This window comes from Actinia tenebrosa, unplaced genomic scaffold, assembly GCF_029948245.1.
Source record: "Actinia tenebrosa isolate PJP-AT-01 unplaced genomic scaffold, QUT_ActTen_1.0 PGA_scaffold11__36_contigs__length_13525064, whole genome shotgun sequence".
Classification (NCBI taxonomy): domain Eukaryota; kingdom Metazoa; phylum Cnidaria; class Anthozoa; order Actiniaria; family Actiniidae; genus Actinia; species Actinia tenebrosa.
This window is the reverse complement of record NW_028292571.1, coordinates 5,749,103-5,763,290: the sequence shown is the minus strand read 5'-3', so window position 1 is coordinate 5,763,290 and position 14,188 is coordinate 5,749,103. Positions and strand designations below refer to the sequence as shown.

At 36.1% G+C, this 14,188-nt stretch overlaps 1 protein-coding gene across 1 annotated transcript; it reads left to right on the top strand.

Annotated features, from left to right (window-relative positions):
* The first annotated feature begins 5,736 nt into the window (after window positions 1-5,736).
* LOC116308530 (beta-4C adrenergic receptor) lies at window positions 5,737-12,639 on the top strand. The gene is made up of 3 exons (XM_031718977.2): window positions 5,737-6,458; window positions 8,693-8,969; window positions 9,746-12,639. The coding sequence occupies exons 1-3, from the start codon at window positions 6,091-6,093 to the stop codon at window positions 10,010-10,012; spliced, it is 912 nt and encodes a 303-aa protein (XP_031574837.1). The 5' UTR covers window positions 5,737-6,090; the 3' UTR covers window positions 10,013-12,639.
* Window positions 12,640-14,188: the final 1,549 nt, after the last annotated feature.

The following is a 14,188-nucleotide window of genomic DNA, read 5'->3' as shown; positions in this document are numbered from 1 at the left end:
AATATTTAGAAACGCGCGCCGTTTTATATTCCTTAACTATACTCGTTTAGAGTGGATGCCAGTGGAAACCCGATAATAGAGCTTATATGATACAATATTTAAAATTCATTGAATGACTTTTACTTACCAAAACATAGGGACTATAACGGAGTTCGCAATCGGCATACGAATCGATCTAATTAAAGGAGACGAAGCAAAGACTGTTTTATCACTGAAATTACTATCGCTGAAATTGCTATCTCTGAAATAATTATCTCTGAAATTATTATCTCTGAGATTACTATCTCTGAGATTACTATCTCTGAAATTACTATCTCTGAAATAATTATCTCTGAAATAATTATCTCTGAAATTGTTAACTTTGAAGTCTGAAGACCCTTCTCAGCTGTCGTATCAACTCTGAAGTCTGACAATTTATAGGCTTCAAATCTGAAGTTTGAAATTATAAATCAGTGAATGACAGTGAAGTCATTGGAACCTGGATGTAACTATACAGCCGGATGATTTATATTCGACCAGAATTTGAAACTCGAAAAGTAAAAAGCTTGAGTTTTGCCAAATGTAAACATAAAGCAGCGCTGGTTGAAGTCCGAAGTCTGAAATATCCTAAATCTGAAGTCTGAAGTCTGAAGTCTGAAATGTCCCTCCAGGGCTTCCGTAAGTTGAAGCCTAAATTTCAGACTTCAGAGTTGAAACTTTAGAGTTGAAACTTCAGATTTCATATTATAATACGGTAAGTAAATTTCAAAATTGAAATTGCTTTGCTTGGGATTCCTGTGAAAAGCGCGTTGTCCAGGCTTTGCACTCGACTAGAAAGCTAAGATCTGTAGAACAGTTCAGTACCAGTTCAAATTGCTATCAATAAATTAGGATACAAATATACTCTGAGGAAGCACGGGTGGCGTAGCGGCGAGAGCGCTCGCGTCTAACCAAGGCGACCCAGATTAGGTATCGCTAGCCTGCGTAGCTTGGTCCTAGGGAAGGGGGGAGGGGAGAGGCTAAAGAAGGGAGAGCTCTCCCTTCTTCTCCTCTACCCCCCCCCCCCCCCACCCACCCCTAGAGCCGAGCTACGCAGGCTGAGGTATCGCATGTGAGTAGAGTTGTTTGTTGGTTCTCTCCTGTGCTTCGAGGGTTTTTCCCCGCGTTCTCCGGTCGTTGTGATTGTCCCACGCTGTGATGTAGCAGCCAAAGCTTAATAGATTTTTTTTAAATTAGCAAAAAAGCTGAGTCTAGAAAGAAATTATCTTTTCCTCAATTTTGTTAATGAGTTTTGTACTATGGCGAAGTCCACCCGAACTCCGAACAAGTCTGGAATATCCTAAAGTCTGAAGTCTGAAATGTCCCTCCCTTTTTTTTTTTTCCCTGTTTTTTTGGTTTTTCTTTTTTGTTTTTGTTTTGTTGCGTGAATCCTATTATTTAACAATACTCCTTTTTACAGTTTCATTCAGTGACCACGAATAATAGTTCCTAACCGAGGCTGGGGTTTCCGCGCATAGCAAAACTACAGTTTATCTCCAGCCTCAGAATGGAATTGTAAAAAGAGTATTATTCACCGAAGGCGAAGGAATATCGGGGAATAATAACCGAAACGAAGTTGAGGTTATTATTCCCGATATTTACTGAGCCTGAGGTGAATAATTGTTTTAGTATAAATACATAGGTGATTCTTTCAAAAAAAAAAAAAAAAGAAAAAAAGAAGAAGATAAATGACAAATTTTTTCCCCCGGTAACAGCAACAAAGCGGCTGGCCGCCATTTTGGATTATCGTTGGAGGTGATTATCGTGTGATAATCTGAGTTTCTCTACCAATCAGCGCGCGAGATTTTACTGTAAAAAAATATAACCTAGAGTACTACCGCACGATATTTGTACTCCTTCAGACTGTCTCCTTGGGCGCTGATTGGCTGGCTAATATGTGTATATCCGGAGAACAGAAAAACGCTTTTGCAAAACAAAACTGTCGTCCCTTTTTTGAGTCAACCACTGAGATTATCTTGACTTGAAACTTGAAGGTAGGCCAATTCTATTATATTCTTTTAAAACCTATCTTGAGCTACAAATTCAAAGTCAAGTTTTTTGACTGCAGGATTCCTCTTTCGCTTATTAGAGCGAGAAACAGTTTTAATTGAAAGCTTTAATATAATTTGTTTTCATATCAATAAGGAACAACTTTCTTTAGTTTGCTTTCTTACTGTCTAACTCCTCATTTGATTTTTCCTCATTCTTGTTTTCTAAACTGATTTCCACGATTAGCTTGAAAAATAACATCCCTTAATCTCAACATGTTTCCAGCTGGGTCTTCCTGATAATCATCTAATATAATAGACCCTTTCACGGTTTCCGACGCCATATTGCTTGGGGGGATGGAGCCAGCATAACACTGGTTCTCAGAGAGACGGAGGCTTTGGGGTTCACGAGTTTTGCCAGTAAGACTCCATCATGCTGGTTCAATTTGACCGTTAAAAAATCTTGCCTCGACAAGAATGACTCAATCGGCTCTAAAACGTCACAAAACATTGAACAGAGGATTCTCCATCTACAGACAAAGTTTGGTCTCGAAAATTTACCTCAGAATGGATATATAACGAAAAACGTATCTCTTTCCCCGTCGCTTCTTAGTAAACTTGCCCCCCGAGGAATATGGCGTCGGAAATCGTGAAAGGGTCTATTGTGATTCCTTTTTGTGAGTGTTGGGATTTTTTTCCAATTCCCTACCTACGCTAGCGCTTTGCAAATATATAAAATCATCAGCTAGTCCATCACAAAGAAGACTACTTCTAATCCATAGTCCTATGAAAAACACTTTGTCAAATTGTTTTCCAGAACTAAATAATAAGCTGAATTAAATTCAAATCTTTTCGTCAAATTAGACATTCCCTTCCTTGTTTACTCTTAGGATTATATTATACTACTTATTATACTTCTTTTCTATATCACTCGATCTATATATATACCAAATGCAATATTTAGGCAGAGTCGAATTGAGTTATTCGTGGCTTAGTCAGATTTTTTTTCCTTTCTTTTTTTTTTTCTTTTTCGTCAGGTCTCAAAATAGAAACTCTGATTCAAAGGCATTGGCTTTACAATAATATTTCATCACAAAGAAACCCATTCCTAATTTCCTAATAATCGCGTGCGGAGCGCTAAAGCTAGCCTAGTACGGTAATTTGAGTTTGTTCGATTTGAGGACTACTCGCTTTCCATCGACCTTGGACAAACAAACAAACATCTTTATTTGGCACTAATTGGATTGATATACAATAAAATTTATAAAATAATAATGCACAAATCGATGGGCGCCAGCTATTTAGAAATAGCAAAGCTAGTCAAGCTAAATGGCTGCGTCAAACGGAAAATTATAGAAGGAAATGTATAGAGAAATATATGTAATTGCAACAACAGAAAACATGGATTTACCAAGACAAGCTGCCAGGAAGGAAAGACACACACCCACACACACACACACGAAAAGGATGGAGTGATAAAGGCACACACACAAGGGGAAGAACTATTAAAAAAGAATATAGATGAGAGAGAAAGTTGATTCAATTCGATATGTGGGAAACGATAACTAATTATTGTATTTTTCCGAAAGTGACTTAAATAGAAGGTTCTTGAAACGGGAGCGGGACTTTGATTTATATACATCCTAGATGAATGGTCTTTTTCTTTTTTCTTTTTTTCTTTTTAATGAAAGGCAGACGCTAAAAACTTTACTTATTCTAGCTTCCCAGAGGCGCAGTAAACATGACCCGCAAAAGTCACGAAAACGATAAACTAATTATTGATGGGCCAAAAGTATTAATGAATTTTTTAAAAAAATTTCTAATGAATTTTGAAGTCATATAGCTTTGTGGACTATACGGAGGATATGATCAGGGGGGAAATCATTACGAAGTTTGCAAAGGGCCAAGCTTTTATTTATTTTTTGCTTTATTTTATTATTTTTTTGCCAATTTTAGATTGACAAATTTTAGATAGACTCTCGAGGATCAAATAATTAAGTCTGTTAATTTTGTCCATTGATGGTGTTTACATTTCAATACAAATCCTATTAAGCAATAAACAGTAGAAATTACCATCTATTCGTTTATGTTGACATGTAGTATTCACGTCAATACGAGCTAGAGATAATAACTATATATTAAAGTTTATGTTGTTAACTTTTTTCGCGGTTAATGTTCATCACGTAGTTTACGATCAAGTTTAAGTAGAATCACCATATACTCAAGATCAAAATATCTCACTCGTTCAAATATGTATACCTTTTATCTTCATTAGTAGTATACTTTTGACAAATTTATATTTCCATTAGCAGTAGCCACATTCACAGTTGGGTGCCTATCTTATTCTGGTGTCGACTAAAGGGCCATGGTTTTTTTTAAAGCCATGTTTTTCCCAGAAAGATCTGCAGCCATATCCCCTTCATTAAAAACGCAGAGTCCTTTTAATTGATAAACAGTTTCAGACAAAAGAAATTAATATCTTTATCTTATGAAAGTAGTGTGAATATCACTTGAACTCTAGACACTCGTGACAAGCCTCTTTCATCAAAAGCGTGTGGTATGATGTGTTTATCAATACTTCTTAGCTTTATCTCGAGCAGTGGTATTTCCTACACTAATCCATCCATACATACATTACATCCATCCCTTTCCATAAATATGTTCACACAACCAACCATCCAGCAGCCCAATACCAATACATAAAACCAATCGTCTTCCATGCTAATGAGGAAGGACGAAAACCAGTAAAACCCAAATTAAAACCAGCACTATCAGCTGAAAGTTTGGCGCTTGAGCGTGGATCGAACCAGTGACACTACATTGAAGCTGCAACACCATATATAGTAAAAATACACAGGTGATTATTGAAAATCTATCACACAGTAATCACCTCCAGCGATAATCCAAAATGGCGGCCAGCCGCTTTGTTGCTGTTACCGGAGAGAAGTAATGAAAGAAAATGCTGTCCCCAAAAGGACTAAAAAGGCTAACAAATTTGCACTTACTTTGTTCAAAGGGAAAAAAGGACTTAAAACAATTAAACAAGCTCAAACAAAATGTTTTGATTCGCAAAGTCGGAGTTCGCCTGTGTTGTAATTGAAAGCCGCGTTTGTCACTTCAATTAAAAATTTTCTCAATTTTAAATGTGTCTTTTATCTTCTTTTCCCCCCTCTTTTTGAAGACTCGCGTCTCGGTAAACATTCCCCGATATTCACTTCGCCTTCGGCAAATAATTCATTGTTAAACAGCATTTAAGGAACCCCACCCCCCGCCCTAATCCTAGATCTGTCTCTGCTTAAAACGTTTGAAGTCAATTTTGTAGAAATAAAATAAATTAATTACCTTGTATTTATTTACGGAGCAAATCTTATTATCGATGTAAATAGAAAATGTCAAAATCTGGTGCTTCTATATTCAATATCTTAGCCATTTTCAAAGAAAATGTATTTCTTTGAATCCTTTTGACTTTTGTTTTTACACGACGAAAGCTAAAACGATTAAGGTTAGCAGTTATACCTGATTTAATCCAATATTAACCATAGAGTCCCTCTCGGAATCTAAGAAATGTTAATAGGAGATCGATCCATAGCTTTTGTTCGCGCGCATGGATAGCTTTTTAGTAAGTGCTCATTTATATTATACTGGTTGTGCCTTAGCTTATTCATTATTTCTCCACAGGTATTTGCGTATGATTTAAATTTTATATTGACCAGTAGACCTCCCAAGCAGCACGAAATAAAAACACTGTCTCGCTTAAAAGCGCCGTTGCAATTAAGATTTTGTTCAGACACCTGTAGGCCTAAGATGGCTTGATAGGAAAAGCGGCCGCCCATTTGAGCATAATACTCAAAACGTCAAATTGACCCAATCAGACCTAAAAAAGCTTTCAAAAGCTCATGAAGTGAACTATATCTTTCTTCATCACTTTCTTTCTTGATAAACTCATATAACCCAAGAGTTATTTTCGGATTAAAACAATTAAGAATATCATTACAGACTAGAAATATCAACTCAACTTCAAAAACAGAGTAAATATACGGACTTTCAATCAAAGGATAGAGAGAGGACTTCATAGTTTTACAAGATGGATGTGTCGAACTTCAACCAGTCATCCAACACTACTTCTTGTCCGGCAGAAATCCTTTCCTTGACTGCTGTTAAGACAGTCAGTAGTCTTAACATCTTATTTGCCGTTCTTTCAGTCGGTGGAAATTCCTTGGTCTTGATTGCCTTGTGGCGAACACCTTCGATGCATAACACATCAAACGTATTTGTTGCGTCTTTGGCCTTTGCAGATCTCATTGTTGGATCTCTCGCCAATCCATTATATGTTTTCCTGAGTTTAATGAAAAGTCTTCGAGATGTTCGAGCCATCAAGAATGCCGAGACGTTTGTATGGCTTTTGACTGTAACTGCTACTACTTACAATCTATGTGCTGTGTCTATCGACAGGTATGTTTTATGCTCTAGAAAAAAAATTAAGATAAGAGATATTTAATATTATATACGTCCCTCAACCATATTTTACATCCTCCTTTCTTGGAGTACAGAATTATTACTAGTTTTAATCTTTCCTTTTGTTTTGTTTTCATGTTCATATTTCCATGTTCTAATCTCATTTCTTTTCTTTTTCTTTTTCTTTCGTAAATAAGAACAAGAAAAATACCTTCTACACGAAAGAATAAGCCACCAAAAACAATGAAAATAAAATTGGAAAAAGGTGAGAGTGGTTCGTAAAAAAAAAAAAAAAAAAAAAAAATCAGGGAAGAAAAGAAAAAAGAGCGGAAATTACACAATGACCGAAAGAGGAAGGAAAAGCCAGGTAATAAAAAGGAATAAAAGTGACAGAGAGTTGATTTAATCTGCGTTTAATCTTTTCCCCTTTTTGGTTGGTCTTAAGCACTTAAAGCACATCTGCATTGTATATTAGATTGATCAGATAAATTTTAATGGAACCGATTGAGGTATCAGGATATCTTTTGCCGTACCACTTAAGCGCAAGCCGAATTTCGCGCTGCCTTTTCAGTTGAATATTTTTCTTTTTAAAAAAAAAACAATTAAACAAAATCTTCAAATTGTTATTTAGAATTGACTAGTTCAAAACACAAATGACATTCTACCTCAAGACTTTGACAACTTCCCGCAACGAAAACAGGAAAAAAGGGATTGCGACTTACGCTTTTGTCCATCATAAGCACATTAGCATATTACTCTGTTATAATAAACTTGAAAACAGTGTCTCAGATTTTTTGTATTGATATACTCTACATTTTACGTCAAGCGGAATTACCTGTTGTAGTATCTCCGAGTGTCGATGGATAACGATCGATGGTTATGAAATATGAATTTATAGTTCAGAATGTTTGAGTTTTCAATGGCGTTCAATGCAAAACAGACAATCACGAGCTTTTTTGAGTTAAACTCTTGACCATTTCAAAACTTCAAGTCACTGTTATTTAGATTGCGATGCAAAGTTTCAGTTCTATTCATATCCGATGAGTAACCTGTATCTATAAAACTTTTTTGCGTCGTAAAGAAGCTATATCACTTAGTAACAATATTTTTAAAGTTATAAGTTTTAAGTTAAAATCCTCAACTAAAACTACTCTTCCAGTAGTTAGTTCCAGAACCAAAATCCTATGCACAACGAGGTCGTTCAAAACCTGTCTTTTTTGAATTCAAAAAAGCGATTGTGACTTTTAATACTCCATTTTACAGTTCCGTTCAGTGACCACGAATAATTGTTCCAAGCTGAGGCTGGAGGTGCCGCGCATGATAAAAAGTATAGTTTTGCTATGCGCGGAAACACCAGCCTCAGCTCGACTTGGAACTATTATTCGTGGTCACTGAACGGAAGTGTAAAATGAGTATTAGAGACTGTACTGTCGCACTTTGTAATACCTGTCGAAATTTGTAATAACTTTGTCGAACGTTGTAATAACTGTTGCACTTTTTAATAAACCCTGTCTCACTTTGTAATAAAAAAGCTGTCGCTATGGTATCATTACAAAGTGCGACAGCTTTTTCTTATTACAAAGTGCGACAGCAGTTATATTTCAAAATGCGACAGCTTTTTTATTACAAAGTGCAACAGTTATTACAACGCGTACGTGCGACAAAGTTATTACAAAGTGCGACAGTTACTCATTACAAAGTGCGACAAAGTTATTACAAATTGCGACAGGTATTAAAAAGTGCGACAGTACAGAGACCTTGAGCGTCAGGTTTGTTAGAGATCAGGCTCAGAAACACGTCCGCGCAAACTACGGAGAAACACTCAGCATCAATAAAATCCAACTGGCGGTTCTTCCAGCAACAACTTCGTTGACGGTCGAAACAACCTGACGACGAACTGCAGTTTGAGGTTTGCGGTACCTAGCAAAATCGTCGTGCTAAAGGTCTCTATTAAATATTAAACCGCAAGACAGAATAATCAAAGAGTCAAAATCCATAGGCACGTACACGATGAATGCGAGAGGTTTTAAGTTTACACATACTGATCTTAATACAAATAAATAGATGCAAACCATTTCGAATAAGCAAATCAACTTTTGTTTTTCAAAACTGGACCTTTTCTTTACTAGTGGTCAATCAATCACTAATAAACACTAGTAGCTCTGGCCAATCAGAGCGCAGTAGAACAATAGTAGTAGGTTTAGATTGATAATAACTGTTTTGACTTTCAGGTTTATTGCAGTGACCAAACCCCTTAGGTACCATCAGCTTGTCACAATCCCTCGGTGTTTGAAAGCCATTGGACTAACATGGATCTTCGCTATTATTTTTGCCTCGGCAAGTTTCTTCGTTCCGCTGAGTGATATTGCTAGCATTTGGATCACGGGCTCCGTTACGACTGTTTTTGTTCCTCTAGTGATTATTTCGTATTGTTACTTCAAAATATGGAGAGCTGTACAGCATCAAGTGAATATGATAAACGCTGTAGACAATTCTGGAGACTCACAGGTATGCAATGATATGCAGTCATATTTTCCGAGATGCGCAAGCGCTGTCTAAGGTATCGCATGCACAGATTCGAAAACGAGGCATTTCCGGGCAAGATTTTACGCGCACTATGAAAACACATACAAAACTTTGAAATTACGCTAATAAAGGAAAAGTTTATTTTAGTTCGGAAGAAGGATTATGTCTTTTTGAAAAAATAAGCTCACTTCAGAAAAAATATATTCTTCAAACGTTTTAAAAACCGGTTCCGAAGGTTTCTTCAGTATGGGCACAGCTCGAAAATACCTAATTTTTATGTAGCGCCCTTTATTGTTAGACCGAGCAACACGGCTGTTGTATTGTTGTTTATATCTGAAGACATTTTGACTCCTGCGGTTACGCCTTAATAATTAGGGATGACTTTTAAAGGAAGCCAGTTAAGAACCAGAGATGTGGTAAAAAAAGGCGATTATTCGAAGCAATTTTTCTCTGCAGCTTGTCTCGCAAAAGCGTTCGACACCAGTTGCAAGAGTGTTTACACGGTGCCACAGAGACGCAGTCGTTGCCAAAAGTAGAAACAAATTTTTCTTTTCGTAACGACTGCTGCCAATTGTCTCTCAATATTTTTTTTAAATTGCACTGTACGTTACACGCTACAACGCTCCAATGCAACTTGTGTCGCAACGTCGTCGCGGGACAAGTCGCAAAGAATATTGTTCCGTGTAATTGCGCCTTCAACGATAACAGATAAAATCAAAACTGCATAATAATCGTAAGAATTTGGAATTGCGTTTCAGGGAATCGCTCGTAACAGAGCCAAGAACAGGAAAGCTGCTTGGACTTTTGGTATAATTATTCTATTATTTGGCATTCTATTCCTACCGAGTTTGATAACGAACTTTATCGCCATTGAAGCGAAAACACAGTGCGATTTCTTTGAAGTCAATCGAATTTGGTTTTGGACGTCGGTTACTTCGTACTCTAGTTCCGCCATTAATCCATGGGTTTACACCATTCGAATGCAGGAATTCAGAGGAGCTTTTAAGAAGATTTTTAAAAGTTGAAAACAATGAGCTTTTATTAAATTAGTAACTCGCAGAAAAAATAATCACTATATATGTCGAAAGAGCATGTTAAGGTCAGTAACTGTCAAAGTAATAGATAAACTTGGAAGATATGAATTTTGAAAATTGTTAATTTTGTAAGAACACTTTTGCTGGAGGCAAGAAATGCACCCAACAAGAGTTTTCATTAAAAAAATGTCGATATTCTTAGAATTGATATATCTTCGCGATCATTTGAGCCTACCTTCGCCAAACTTCACCATATTTGAACATACTGACGTTTCGGACGCCAGTCCTTTCATCTTTTCACGGTGTATAATTTACCTTTATATCATTACTGTTTCATTAGAAACACCAACGCAGCTCACACTAGTTTTTAGCTAGTTATATCTCATATATTTGAACATGCTCTTTCCTTACATGGTAATTAATTTTCTGTCATGTGAATTTTGGAATTCAGTTATAAAAGTTCATTTGGGTTCTGGAGCCGCCTCGGGCTTTTAATATACACTGTACGAAGATCATTCAATGATTTTTTTTTTTTGCTTTACAATTTTACCAACATGGCGACCACGTCTTGTATGTAATCAAGAGACCACCCTAGTTATCGAAAGACCAGCCCTTTACATATCGAGTGAAAAACTTGTATATCATGTAACCTATTGATGGTTTCCAACCATTCCCAAGAGAATTAAATAACAAAAGACACGGCGACCATGTTGTAGGATATAACAAAAGAATCATTGACAATTCTTTTGTTAAGTTCCTCCAATATGGCCGCCGTGAAAATCATCAATTTGACTAAAAGTGGATTACCGATCGTATGTTTGGCCGAGTGATAGAAAATGTTACAGGAAACCTCTGCTGAAGTAAGGTCGACCAACTCGCAAGGATTGCGGAATTTCCCAAGCAACTCGGATCGTCTAATAGCAAAATTACATGTATATGGAACATTGCGTAATATATACAATATGAGCGGGAGATCTGTATGAGGACTTAAAACATCGAGCTGCAAGCGAGCTGTTTTAAACCTCATCAAATCTCAAGCGAATATTATGTACTTATTGACTGAGTTAGGTCGGGCCGTACGGGAAAATATTTGCTCGAGGTGATGCTGTCTTTACAAATGACCGAGAGCCAAATATTTTCCCGTACGGCCCGACCTAACTCAGTCAATAAGTATTTCATCATACGACCCTAAATAAAAAAGATATTTTAAAAGTTGCAAATTATGTCAATACGGTCGCAGTTTTCGAGCAGGGCCGTACGGATTTGTACGGATTTGTACGGCCCTGCTCACGCCATTTTCCCGAAGGTTTTTTAAAGAGCGCGCGCCCGGGCAGACACGGGTCATATGATAATGTATATTACTTTGAAGATGTCTAGATTAATGTTTCTTTTTTAGAGCAAAAAAATTTTAACATTAAATGCAATTTGGCCGAGATATTTCAAAGTCAACATTAAGCAAACCAGAACGAATTCTGTATCAGGGTTTACAGATGCCTTCACGGTAGCGATTTGGTATTGTTCTAAGGTCATTAATTATGCATGATCTTTTAAAGTATGTGTAATCGTTGGTAAAGACGTCGAAGTGGTCACGGTACACGGTCCAGGGGGGTAGCAAAGGTAGGAGGGGGGAATCCCCCTCCTTCCAGCTACCACTATCGTAAACTGCAGTTGAAAAACAGAATAGCCAATGTGCACGAGCACGAATCTCTAGCGGTTAGTACATGCTTTTAAGTTTCATCGAAATTAGATTATCGTAATAACGTTCTATTCTCGACTTTCACATCCCCATAATCCTTTGCGTCTCTGGGGGGTAACCAGAGGGTAAAAACCAACTTATTTTGCTGAAGGCTGATCAGACAATGTTGAAAATACCTTGTTTGGTATCCAAAGATAAGATGAAGAAGTAAAAAACAGAAAAAGATAGAAGCTTGAAGACGTTTAAGGTAAATTTTAAACATTTTTTCGTAAGTCAATACATTTTCTGTAAGACCAAAACTCTTCATGACCTGTACACGCAAAAATAACTTGGAATAAACTGATAATCAGTATTGTACAGATAAAAGCAGGTATAGTATAAATTCAATCAAGAATTTAAACCTTTCAATTTGGGACAGTTTTTTGATTGGTTACCCCCCAAAGACGCAAGGCATTATGGGGATGTGAAAGTAGAGAATATGGCTTACCTGCCAAACATTTAAGTAAGTTGCAGCGCATCCAAAATTCAGCAGCCAGGTTAGTGACCAGGATCAAAAAGAAGGAACATATATCTCCAATACTTTATAACTCACATTGGTTACCAGTATATTTTCGTATCACGTTTAAAGTATTATTACTTACTTATAAGATCGCGAACTGTAGTGCACCATCTTATCTTATTAGCTTATTAGAGCATTACATACCTAAACATCGGTTACGTTCTATAAATAAAGACCTATTAGTAGTTCCTAGGTCCGGTACAGCCATATACGGAGATAAAACTTTTACAATCGTTGCTCCTAAACTGTTGAACAAACTTCCGCAGCATATCAAAAGTGCAGAATCTGTTGATAAGTTTAAATCTCTTTAAAACAGACTTGTTCAAAGAAGAATTTTTAATTGCTGATCAATATATTCTATCGCTTTAGTCATCATTAGTTTTATATTATATATAATATATATAATATATATTGTAGTTTTATATAATTGTACATAGGCACATACTATATGCATCAATTTTCCCATTATATTCTATTTGTATATACATGCAGTCAATGTCATTAACGTTGTCCACCGAAAAAAAACATTTAGACATTTAGACATTTAGACATACAGACTAAAAGAAATATCACGTGTTTCCTCGAACGTTCTGGCATAAAACAAACGCTGAATTACAATTCTCCATCTTAAATCCTCACTAAATGGTAGGGGCATTCTGGATTTTCGATTCACGTGTTGAATTTTACATTTAAGGTTCAGGCTCACTTTAGTCTAAATGTGTAAGTGTGTAAGTGTGTAAGTGTGTAAGTGTGTAAGTGTGTAAGTGTGTAAGTGTGTAAGTGCGTAAGTGCGTAAGTGCGTAAGTGTGTAAATGTGTAAATGTGTAAATGTGTAAATGTCTTTTTCCGGTGGACAACGTTAATGACATTGACTATATATATATATATATATATATATATATATATATATATATATGTATATGTATATGTATATGTATATGTATATGTATATGTATATGTATATGTATATGTATATGTATATGTATATATATATATATATTTATTTATTTATATTATATTTTGTACATATTTTTCTTTTATCTTGTAAGCGCATTGAGGCTTGCGAAATGCGCAAGAACTGTTAATCAAATCGAATCAAATCAAATTAAATTAAATTAAATTATTGGTTTCCTTCTTCTAATTTGTGAAGTACTCGGTTTCCCATCATGCCTTTGTGCTAGAGATTCGCGCTCGTACACATTGGCTATTACAGACCAATTTCTAACTTTTACGTCCAAAGCTGATTAAGGAAGTTGTTGCAAAACAGATCACTAATTCTACTGACCGTAAATGGTTGGACGAAATCAGGAATGATCAGTATATCGGCAAAATCACTCCACAGAGACATCCTTGATACATATCCATAAAGAAATTCTCTCGGCGCGCAACAATAAAGAGTCTGTCTTACTTGAAGTTTTGAAGCAAATTGTTGAGTGAAACATATTGTCATATCTACATCATAGCTCCCAGCATGCCTTGCTGAGCTATTTCGCAGGAGGCCAGGCAATGGCACAAGATGCTGCCCCTAAATTATGCTAAACGCCCCTAAAGTATTTAAAAGATATAACAGCCAATCTTAATCAATTGAAAAAGGAAATGAAAAGATGTCTTTTCGAACTTTTCTTCTGAATCCATTCCACAATACTAAATGAAGATTGTTTTTTTTTTTTGGTAATAAAATTATTGTTTTTGTTTTGCTTGTTAGCTTGAATATAATTCTAAATACATATACTTATTTCAATAAAGTTAGTCACCAAAAACCTAGAAAGCTGTGATCGCTGAGAATCATGGGGAAATGTTTTATATCCAAGAAGTAAAGCTTTTGACATAAACTGCAGCAGCTGAAAATGCTCAGAGGAGGTTAACTTGTAGCTGGTAGAAGATCAGCAAAATTCAGCTGCCAGACTAATAA

Bases quoted from the DNA above. Each gene is read 5' to 3' on its own strand.
- LOC116308530 (XM_031718977.2), top strand. From the start codon at position 6,091: ATGGATGTGTCGAACTTCAACCAGTCATCCAACACTACTTCTTGTCCG. The intron at 6,459-8,692 runs GTATGTTTTATG...TTTGACTTTCAG, and splicing joins TGTGCTGTGTCTATCGACAG to GTTTATTGCAGTGACCAAAC. The intron at 8,970-9,745 runs GTATGCAATGAT...ATTGCGTTTCAG, and splicing joins ACAATTCTGGAGACTCACAG to GGAATCGCTCGTAACAGAGC.